Source organism: Salvia splendens, chromosome 8 (assembly GCF_004379255.2).
Source record: "Salvia splendens isolate huo1 chromosome 8, SspV2, whole genome shotgun sequence".
Classification (NCBI taxonomy): Eukaryota; Viridiplantae; Streptophyta; class Magnoliopsida; order Lamiales; family Lamiaceae; genus Salvia; species Salvia splendens.
The window spans coordinates 34,551,400-34,563,748 of NC_056039.1; the positions used below are offsets into that span (position 1 = coordinate 34,551,400).

The window sequence follows — 12,349 nt, forward strand, 5'->3', positions numbered from 1 at the left end:
GAGGAAATGTGAATATTTTATCAAGAAAGTGAAGATGGAAATTCAAAGTGCATGAAATCAATTCAATAGTGCATGTAGCAAAATTTATTTTGTTTCTTTCTTCATTGGTTTTCGCTTGATACAGTCGTAGTAACATTTATATCGGAATTTCTCGATTTTCATATTATTTTATTTCATTAGTTCAGGTCAACACTGTATATATGTAGATTAATTAATTCAATAATTGTAGAAGGAGTGAACGAAATTATACTGAAAGTGCAATAATAATTAGGGAGGAAATTTCTAGGGTTGGGACCGTCTGTTAGTGTAGAATAGGTAGATAAAGATGAAATAAAACAATATTATTAGAGGCCCTTTCAAAAAGATTTATCAATGTTCATTTTTCGTTAGTGGTTAATATATTTGTTATTGGAAATTTAATACTATGAGTTGGGATTAAGATTGATTTTGAAAAGCAGTTGAATGATAGTATTAAATTTTGGTGATGTTGATTGACAATCCTCAATAGAAAAGAACAATAGTTGGGAAATCAAGTGAAATCAAGCGGGTATGGTATTAGTATATATAGGGAGGTGATCAATTGCTAACTTAGTTAACAATTTAAAATTAAGACTAATTTTTAACCATTAGATTAGGAGATCTAGTGGTTGATATAATGACAATTGAATTATATTTTAAATTTAAATAATTATTAAATAAAATTAAAGGGTATTAAGAGCACCCACAACCGTGCTCTTGCCAGCGGCACGGTTGTGGGCCCGGGCGGTACTATTCATGCCTGCTTCTGGCAAGAGCACAACACCCACAACTGTGCTCTTCCGCAAGGACGAGCACAATTAATATAAAATTCAATTACACAAAAACATTTTCATAATACTAAAATTCATTAAAAAAACCACAATAAAAATTACAAATTACAAATAAAATAAAAAGACATAATTAAAATCCTAAAAATTAAAAATTACATAATTAAAATACTAAAAATTAAAAATTACATAATTAAACTCCTAAAAATTAAAAATTACATAATTATTGGCTAATATTACCCGAGGAAGACTACGCATCCGGCGACACCAACCCCAATTGTTTTTGGAGACCCAATATCATGGACTCGTGCGTTTGAAGTTGCGTGGGGGTCATAGTTGACCTATCGGCCATATTGAGTTGGGCCAAAAGGGTCCACAACGAGTTGTTCGGGGGTGGATGTGGAACATAGGGTGCGGGTTCGGAAGCGGGGGCAGATGGAGTCGCGGCGCGACGGCGTTCGGCCGCCGCCTTCTTCCTTCCTTGCGGTCGGCGTCGGGAACCGCTTGGTCCGGCGTCGGGGCTACCCAAGTTAGCTTCGGCGAGTTGGCTAGCCACTTCTTCGCCGGCGTCGGATAGGGATGCCGACCGTGAGCGTTTGGAGGAGCCACTAGAGGAGGATGTTACGCCTCCCAGATACTTCGGGTGCGTCCTCGTTTCCTGCCAAACATTAAGGTACTTGAACGACTTACCGTTCATGGATTGGTAGGTGCTCAGCGCGGCAGTGATGATGTCGACCTCGCTCCGCCCGCTCCCGGCATTCCGCGACTCCTGGAGGAAATAGCCGTTGAACTTGCCAATTTCGTCGTTGGCTCGGCCGATGCAGTTGCGCACCATACTCTCGTTGCGCTCGATCGTTCCCGGCGGCCGGTTTGCATTGTACCGCCGAGAGACGCGCCACCAAAAGTGATCGCCGGATTGGTTCGTGGCAACCACCGCATCTTCGGAGATTTCCAAGTACGACTTGAACAATCTATCCATCTCCGCCGGTGAGTACGGTGTGCGGACACCGGCGCGAGATGGAGGAGTCTGCGTTTGGGAAGGGACGGGAGGCCTAGGCTCCGGAGTCCACCCGTATCGCCCATCGGAGCCACCTTGATCGTCGACCGGGTATGGCCGGTAGCCACCCGGAACGCCCGAATCTTGGGTTTGAGGAGGGGCCGAATATTCCGTATCCGGACTAGGAAACGGTTGCGAACCGAACCATTTGGGGTTCCAACCGTGGGAGCCGCTTGGGTTGTCGTCGTGACCGGACATAGTGGTGTTGTAGGGTGTGAGAGGAAGATGAAAATGGATATGAGAGATTGAAGATGAGAATGAAGATGAGAGAATGATGATGAGAATTATGTAGTGAAAGTGTGAATTTTTGGGAGTGAAATTGGGGGTATTTATAGATGAAAGTATGTATTTTTGGGGTAAAAAAAATGAAAAAAAATTAAAAGGTGTAAAAAACGGTTATAAACGGATATATTTTTTTGGGGAAGTGAATTTTTTTTTTTTTATTTTTTATCGGTTTTTTAATTAAAAAACCGATTTTTTAAAAAAAATAAAAATTTTTTAAACTCAACGGCTATGCCGTTGACGAATGGGAGGGCGACACGTGTGCGTCCGCTGGCACGGACGTGCTCGATACATCGAGCAGCGCCGTGCCAGCGGCGCGGCTGCAGCGGCGGCGGTCCTTCGCCTTGCCAACGGCGCGGACGGCGGTGGCGACTTTCGCCACCGCTGCGGATGCTCTAATGTCAATTCTCTCCTATTAAAATTATCCTAAAACTTTAAATTTACGTAATTCTCTCAATTTAAATTATTTTTTCGCAAAAAATATATCAAATTAAAGGTAATTTTATAAGGATTCTAACGAGATCTCAATTGCATATGTTCCGACGACGTTCGGATGATGAAATTTGATGATTTTTATTTCAGTTTACGTATATATTGATAATCAGATTTTTTTATCATGCATCAAAAAATCTCAATATAATGCATATAAAATCTCGATATAATGCATGTGAAATATCAATAAAACTGTGTGATATTTTCGTGTACTTGTGTTGAAATACTCATGTCATTGTGTTGATATTTGTATACACTATGTTGATATAAAAAAACATGAAAATTATAATATGATAACAAATAACATACGATGTATAGACTTAATTATTAATTTATTGTGATGTTTGTAGTAATGGGTTGTACACCCCCCAACCCTCCCCATTTTTTATAATTGTTTCCTCTATTTTTCATTGGGCTAAACTTCACCACTTAGAAAACCCCAAAGGTAAATTCCATGATTTCAAGACCCAATAACTAAAATTGGCCCAATTTAATTATTTTTTATACTACTAGTAGTAGTACTCATATCTAAGAGCCCAAAAGCTAATTCCATTTTTCAAGATGCAATGACTAAAATTGGGCCAATTTAATTACTTATAATATGGTAATGATAGTGATTTTGTTCAATAAATCACATGTGGTGGAATTCTTGATCATGGTGTTTGAATATCCGTCCATGTAAGTTTTGCCACAAAATGGTGAATATAAGATGCCAATCTCTTAGATGATTAGGACACATCAAAAAGTACATTTTTTTGGCTATATATTGATTTACAAAGTTCTATTTTTTTTTGCAATTTATGATAAAGAACTTTCCTTGTAATTTTGTGGGGAAGAATTTGCCCAAATAAAATGCAGAAACCTTTTTCTTTTATGCTCTCATGCATTAGACCACTAAGACACAAGCAGAAAATACATATATATAAATTTTAATTTTTTTAGAGTAATGCCTTCTGATTCCGCAGTCGCATTGAGCTAGGAGAGTAGTTGGAGTAGCCTCTCTCTCGTTGCAAACATGTGTGTGTATTAATTTGTTTCGTTTCCTAAATCCTTTTGTGTTCACCATGTATCTCTATGTTTCTTTATTTTGTTTCACTTGGTTTTAATCACCTGCTGAGAGATTATAATCTTTAATTTATGCTAAAAAAATGCTGTATATGTGTGTATGTAATGTATATATGTAACATTTTATGTTGGGGATTATTAGTGTTGGACTGATGCTCGATATTAGGTGTTTGTTACTCTGATCAATCGTAAGTCAACATAATTATTAAACTTATCATTATGTATTATACTCCATGTATAGACTTAATTAAATATTTCATAACTTTTGCTATGGGTTGTGAATCAATTTTCTCTGGCAATTTGTTGGTCGATTGTTCCACTTCTGATTCCGAGGTCCTATATATAGTAGTATATGTTGAAAAATAAACTTGATTTTAAATCAAGAATTCACGAGAAGAACCTAGAATTTAGTAGATGAAAATTAACTAGAATAGTCTAGTTGAAACCACCGACTTATAGCAACAACTAATTGAGGAAGGAATTATCTAGAATTGCCTAGCTCCTCACTAAACCGACTTAGGCTATAGATATTAATATATTAAATTGTTAGAATATGATTAGATCATGGAATTCTCTAGATTTGGTATGTCGGTTCTTAACCGACTTTGTAGCCTATAAATAGGCATAGATGTATTTTGTTAGTGTACACATAAGAGTAGAAAGCTAAGAGTGTGTATTGTGTATTTCCCACATAAACTATTTTCCATATATTCCACCCATTCTCCTCTCAAATATTTTCTCCAAACCAAATTAATCCTCCAATATATTTCCTATATTCCAACAAAGTGGTACCAGAGCCATAAGTTCCTACCTATAGCATGGCTAACTTGCCGTCGTTCCAAGTCCCCATGCTCAATAAGAGCAATTTCGATAATTGGAGTATTAAGATGAAAGCGTTATTGGGAGCCCACGACGTTTGGGAGATCGTGGAGAGTGGCTACGAGGAGCCGCAAGACGAGACCGATCTATCCCAACAACAAAGGGATAGATTGCGAGATGCGAGAAAGAGAGACAAGAAAGCTCTCTATCTCATCTACCAAGCTCTAGGGGACGACGATTTCGAGAAGATCTCGAGTGCAAGCACCGCCAAAGAAGCGTGGAAGAAGCTTCAAATCTCGTGTATTGGAGTGGATCGAGTAAAGAAGGTACGTCTCCAAACTTTAAGAGGAGAATTTGAATCTTTGCATATGAAAGAGTCCGAATCAATTTCGGATTACTTTTCAAGAGTCTTGGCGGTGTCAAATCAAATGAAAAGAAATGGTGAAAAATTGGAGGATGTTAGAATCATGGAAAAAATATTACGTTCTCTAACTCCTAATTTTGAGCATATAGTAGTTACAATTGAAGAAACAAAAGATTTAGAGGAAATGAGTATCGATCACTTATTGGGATCGCTACAAGCATATGAGGAGAAACAAAAGAAGAAACATGAAATTGTGGAGCAACTTTTAAAGTTGCAAGTGAGCCCAAAGGAGAAGGAAGAAAGTTCAGGCAATGGTGGTGGTCGACAAGGAAGAGGTCGCGGACAAAGACAAGAGCGCGGTCGTGGCCGAGGATATGCTCGTGGACGTGGACGAGGATATTTTTCGAACAATGAAGAAAGAAATGAGTTCCCAAAATAAGGGACGAGGAAGGAGTTCCCCACAGTCAAGGTACGATAAATCTTCAATAAAGTGTTACAATTGTCATAGATATGGGCACTATGCTTCCGAGTGCAGAGATGCAAAATCAAAAGTTGAAGAGAAGGCTAATTACGTGGAGAATACGAATGAAGAAAATGGTTGTGTCCTTCTAGCTTATAAAGGAGAAGCTAGGAGAAAAGATGATACGTGGTACCTCGACACAGGAGCGAGCAATCATATGTGCGGGAACAGAAGCATGTTCGTGGAGCTTGATGAATCAGTAAGTGGTAACGTCTCCTTTGGTGATGAATCTAAAATTCCAGTTAAAGGGAAAGGCAAGATACTAATTCGTTTGAAGAATGGAGCTCATGATTTTATTTCTAACGTATATTACGTGCCCAATATGAAAAATAATATTTTGAGTCTTGGACAACTCTTAGAGAAAGGTTATAATATTCATATGGAGGATTATAGCCTTTCAATAAGAGATGGCAAAAATAATTTGATCGCCCAAGTGCCAATGTCCAAGAATAGAATGTTTTTATTAAATGTGCAAAATGATGTGGTGAAGTGTCTTCAAGCATGATACAAAGATAAGTCTTGGTTGTGGCATCTTCGATTTGGGCACCTGAATTTTGGTAGCTTAAAATTGCTATCAAATAAAGAAATGGTACGAGGATTACCGCCCATCAAGCACCCCGATCAACTCTGTGAAGGATGCTTAGTTGGGAAGCACTTCAGAAAGCCATTCCCAAAGGAGTCAAGTTCGAGAGCTCAGAAACCATTGGAGTTAATCCATGCAGACGTTTGTGGACCAATCAAGCCAAGTTCCCTCGGTAAAAATAATTATTTCCTCCTATTTATCGATGATTTTTCAAGAAAAACGTGGGTATATTTCTTGAAGCAGAAATCAGAAGCATTTGATGCTTTCAAGAGGTTCAAGGCTGCCGTAGAAAAGGAAAGTGGTCTAGAGATCAAAGCATTGAGGACCGATCGAGGTGGAGAATTCACATCCAGGGAGTTTCAAGAATTTTGTAAAGAAAGAGGAATTCGGCGGCAATTAACGGTTCCAAGATCCCCCCCCCCAGCAGAATGGAGTGGCCGAACGAAAGAACAGGACTATCGTTGAGATGACTCGGAGTATGCTAAAGACGAAGAATTTGCCCAAGGAGCTATGGGCAGAAGCGGTGGCGTGCGCTGTATACCTGTCTAATCGGTCTCCAACTAGAAGTGTGTGGGGAATGACTCCTCAAGAAGCTTGGAACGGAAGAAAACCAGGGATCGCACACTTAAGAGTGTTCGGGAGCAAAGCCTATGCACACGTACCGGATCAAACGAGGAGTAAACTCGATGACAAAAGCAAGCCATTCATCTTCATCGGGTACGACTCTAACACTAAAGGCTATAAGCTATATGATCCAACTTCACAGAAAATAATGATTAGCCTAGACGTGGAGTTCGATGAAGAAGGAGTATGGGATTTCGGCTCGGACAATGACACCACTTCCATACCTCCATTTGGAGATCCAAGAATAGACGAGCAAACAAGAGAGGAGCAACAAGAACAAACAACTCCATCTGCATCTCCTGCTACATCCGTCGGAGGCTCGCCGCCATCTTTCTTGAACGAAAGAGCCACACAACACGCACGAAATCTGGCTGAACTGTATGACGACACTGAAAGGTTAGAAGATCTTACCTTATTCTGCTTATTTGCTGATTGTGAACCAGTCAACTATGAAGAAGCTGCAGAAAGTGAAAATTGGCGAGTCGCAATGGATGAAGAGATTAAGGCTATAGAGAAGAATGATACGTGGGAGTTGATGACACTACCAAAAGGACACAAGGCCATTGGAGTTCAGTGGGTGTATAAAATTAAGAAGAATTCCAATGGTGAAGTTGAAAGATATAAAGCAAGACTCGTCGCAAAAGGATATAGTCAAAGAGCAGGAATCGACTATGATGAGGTATTTGCTCCTGTCGCTCGCTTGGAAACTATTAGACTAATACTCTCTCTTGCAGCCCAAAATAGATGGAAGATTTATCAAATGGATGTAAAGTCGGCTTTCTTGAATGGATTTCTTGATAAAGAAGTCTACATCAAACAACCTGAAGGTTACGTGGTGAATGGCCAAGAAGACAAAGTTTTGAAGTTGAAGAAAACTTTGTACGGGCTAAAGCAAGCACCAAGGGCGTGGAATAGCAGGATCGACAAGTATCTTGAAGATAACGGCTTCACCAAATGCCCACATGAACATGCGCTCTATGTGAAAAATAAAGGAAATGATGTCCTAATAGTATGCTTGTATGTGGATGATCTCATTTTCACAGGAAACAATCCAAACATGTTCGAGGAATTCAAGAAGGCCATGACTGAAGAATTCGAGATGACAGACATCGGGCTAATGGCATACTACCTCAGAGTGGAAGTAAAGCAACGTGAAGATGGAGTATTCATAACACAAGAACACTATGCAAAGGAGATTCTGAAGAAATTCAAAATGGAGGATTGCAAGCCAGTCAACACGCCGGTGGAGTGCGGGGTCAAGCTATCTAAGAACGACAAAGGAGAAATGGTGGATCCGACACTATACAAGAGCTTGGTTGGAAGCCTACGCTACTTAACTTGCACAAGGCCAGATATATTGTACGCTACTGAGCTCGTAAGTCGCTACATGGAAAATCCAACTACTTCCCACTTTAAGGCAGCAAAGAGGATACTCCGCTATCTCAGAGGTACGATCGACTATGGTCTATTTTATTCACACACTAATGATTACAAGCTTGTTGGCTATAGCGATAGTGATTGGGCTGGAGACAATGATGACCGAAAGAGTACAAGTGGATATGTGTTCTACATGGGAGACACTGCCTTCACCTGGATGTCTAAAAAACAGCCAATTGTCACACTATCAACATGCGAAGCCGAATACGTAGCCGCCACCTTCAGTGTTTGTCATGCGGTTTGGCTCAGAAGCTTATTGGCGGAGCTCGGGTGGTCACAAAAGGAGCCAACAACTATTTGTGTGGATAACAAGTCGGCGATTGCACTCTCCAAGAATCCAGTATTCCACAACCGAAGCAAGCACATCGACACTCGCTTCCACTACATCAGAGAATGTGTTGCGAATCAGGAGATTCAAGTTGAGTATGTGAAATCACAAGACCAAGTTGCTGATATTTTCACAAAGCCCCTCAAATTCGAAGACTTTATCAAGATCAGGACGTTGCTCGGAATGACAAATCAAGTTTAAGGGGGGGTGTTGAAAAATAAACTTGATTTTAAATCAAGAATTCACGAGAAGAACCTAGAATTTAGTAGATGAAAATTAACTAGAATAGTCTAGTTGAAACCACCGACTTATAGCAACAACTAATTGAGGAAGGAATTATCTAGAATTGCCTAGCTCCTCACTAAACCGACTTAGGCTATAGATATTAATATATTAAATTGTTAGAATATGATTAGATGATGGAATTCTCTAGATTTGGTATGTCGGTTCTTAACCGACTTTGTAGCCTATAAATAGGCATAGATGTATTTTGTTAGTGTACACATAAGAGTAGAAAGCTAAGAGTGTGTATTGTGTATTTCCCACATAAACTATTTTCCATATATTCCACCCATTCTCCTCTCAAATATTTCCTCCAAACCAAATTAATCCTCCAATATATTTCCTATATTCCAACAGTATATACTATATGATCAGAAAATTAACATTATATATTAATTAATTAGATGAATATATTGAGAGTCGAGATACATATTCAATACGAACATATGATAGAAAAACCTTCGAATTAATTAAAAGTGGGAGGCAAAGAGAGAAATGCCCATGAGAGAGAATAGACTGAAAGAGGAAAAAATTAGAACAAAACAAAGGTGGAGAAATAGAATGTTTGTTGTTCAAAGATTTGGAAGAATATCTCATATCAAAATCAAAATCAAAATCAAATACTCTCATACCAACAAAAATAAATCAAAATCATAGTATCAAATTGAATTCTTCTAACTATTTAGTATTTAGATTAAATATGAAAATAAATCATAAAAACAGGATGAAAATATCAAGCTGCAGATTCTCATGATACTCCTGATTCCATATCCCAGCTCATGTATGTTCTACTTTTCGGCCCATTTCATGCAAAACAGTCGAGAACCGAATATTAGTTTAATACACTTGTTATTCATTTCTTATTACCAGCATGACACATATTTATGGAGTACTCCTACTTTCAAAGGACAACAAAAGTTTACAAAATTTTGGGAAGATCGATCCCATGACAATCAAGAATAAATCAAATTCAAATCCTAACTAATTAAATATTGAAATAAATATAAAGATAAAATGACACTCTCAAACACTATGCAGCACATATACTATAGTACTCCTATGTTTTTAATTATAAATACTAATACTATTATAATGGAGTATCTGTGTGGCCAAATTTAATAATCTAAAATTTTGATGTCAAACACAAGATCGTTAGGCGTCCACTCCACAAGATTTACTTGCAGAAAGAACCATTCAGAAAAGGGTTCATCAGAATCACCAACAATTTCCTTACAAAAAATCAAATTTATGCGTTTGACTTTTACTCAAATTTGGAACAACAACATAGTACATATGATAAGAGGGTGAGCAAGTGAGATCCAATAAAATAGTGTAAGAAGAGAAGAAAAAAAAAGTGGCACACTTTTTGGGGGGGCCTTTCTTGTGACCAAGAATATTTATATAACACTCACAAGATGCATAAAATACACACATACACTCGTGTGTGTGTGTGTGTGTGTGTTTGGGAATGTGAGTCCAAGAAACAAGAATCCAACCCAATAGAAAACAGTGAAGGGTTATATGACTGTTGAGAAGTCTTTGTAAGTAGGAAGATGTGTTGGAATTTTGCAGGCTCAGATTTTAATGGATCTTTTTTCTCAATCACTTGTAGGAGTAATTTTTTTTTCTTTCAATTAGATATATGCTTTCTGTTTCATAGGAGTTTGGCATTTTATATTTGTGGATTGGAAATCCAATCAGATGGAGACTGGACTATGACCATTTTATTGCTTCTTTCACATATCTTTCTATTTGGTGGGATCTCAACATTTCATCATTTCAATTTTCAACATCTATACACACATACTATCAGAGGGAAATTTACTGCCATTATTCGAGTGTGAATCTTGATAAATTTCATTGAATACCATTCCGATTGAACACGATAGACATTTTATTATGAGAATATTTGGTGTTAATTATGAGCACTGAACAAAAAAACCGAGACGGATTATCTTTTAATAAATCAGAGGCAAATCGTAATAAAAAAAAGGTATGATTTTTTTATTTGGCACTGGCATAATCACTATGTATGTACATGCATAGAGTAAGACTTTTTTGTTAATTAGTAGTAATAAATGAATTAAGATGTTAAATGGGAATAACAACAAAAAGATGTAGACTTTGAGGCGTTCCCATGCAGAAGGAGCCAGCACACATATTTTTGACGTAAATCCGAGCTTCACCAACGGTCCTCTAGTCTCCAGCCTACACTAAACAACAAGTAAAAACAACAAATACTACTTTGAAATAGTAGCTAGCTACCTTGGTCACACTTTGTCACCTTCTCCTTTGGCCTCTTCTCTTGTTCCTCAGATGCCTGCCTATATTATAAATACTAGAGGTGTTCTCTTACTCTCTCTATCTATTAACAAATACTAAAAATTTGGATATGGATGAGAGACAAGATTATAGTAAGAAGAAGAAGAAGTTTAAAAGGAGGTTGTGCATCAACGACAACATGGACATCTTAATTGAGATCTTAAAACGACTGGACGAGAAATCAATGGGCGTGGCCGCGTGCGTGTGCCGCCTCTGGTGCGCCCTAACCCGAAACGACGCCCTGTGGGAGCACCTATGCTTCCGCCAGCTGTCTCCGCCTCCGGAGGGTGTCAGGACGGTCGTCGCCGCGCTCGGGGGATACCGCCGCCTCTACACACTCTGCGTCAAGCCTGTGCTCAAATCGGCCGGGGACATGTGGACCACCCATGAGCTCGACCTCTCTCTCTCGCTTTTCTGCGTTCATTATTATGAGAGGCTCTTTCTCGCCACCCCGCCCTCCTCCCTCATCTTTCTATGCAAACCTGGATGACATCCATTTTTTTTATCAAATTCAATAATCCTACTATCAAATTTTCACTTTCTATTTATTTCCAATCTATCTCATGTAATTATGTACTTCATCACCAACTAAATGCCAAATCTATGCTTCCACCATATATAAATATTTTTCGCAACCTAGCTCACCCAGCCCACTTAGCTTACTAACAAATGTAGTCCATTTTATAGAAAGAAAATGGGCAAATTACACATGAAAAAGGTTTTATTTTTCCCTAAATATTGCATGAAAAGTCATGAATTTTACCTTCGTACTCTGATTTCCCAAGTCGGGTTTTCCGGCTAAGTAGTGTGCTGATTTAAGCTAACGTGGAAGATGATTAGGAGGTTGAGTGTGCAATAATATGACAATTTTTTTCCTTTCCCCTAAACCCAAATTGCCTAGAAAATTAAATTTAGAACACACTTCAGAATAGCAGCTAGGAATCATCGTTTTTCCCTTAAAATTCTCTCTCACTTTATATATCCATCCCCATTCCATTCATCCTTCTCCCTCGTGACCGCGTGCATTCGACATGTCCAAGTTCTCACCGCCGCTTCGCATTTTCTTACTCTGCTTTTGTTTTGCATCCATTTCTGGTAATTAAGTTGATTCTTTGAAAATATTAAACTCACCAAACACTGACCCATATGTAAGTTCCCCATTCTCACTGCCACCATATGAATCCCTCCTCCATTCCCTTCACCCGAAAACACCCCCATACTGCCAGTGGCGGATCTAGAACTTTTAATCTGGGGGTACGAATTGTACGAAAAATAATTATATTATAAAGAAGTATTAAAAACAATATAAAAATAGTAGCATAAGAAAACTAATAAAGTAGTTTGTAAAATGCACAAAACAAAATAAGA

The 12,349-nt window shown here is 38.4% G+C and overlaps 1 protein-coding gene across 1 annotated transcript; it reads left to right on the top strand.

Annotated features, from left to right (window-relative positions):
- Positions 1 to 11,023: 11,023 nt before the first annotated feature.
- Positions 11,024 to 11,598, top strand: LOC121744124 (F-box protein SNE-like). The gene has a single exon (XM_042137563.1). It carries the CDS (start codon positions 11,052 to 11,054, stop codon positions 11,469 to 11,471), a length of 420 nt encoding a protein of 139 aa, XP_041993497.1. The 5' UTR covers positions 11,024 to 11,051; the 3' UTR covers positions 11,472 to 11,598.
- Positions 11,599 to 12,349: the final 751 nt, after the last annotated feature.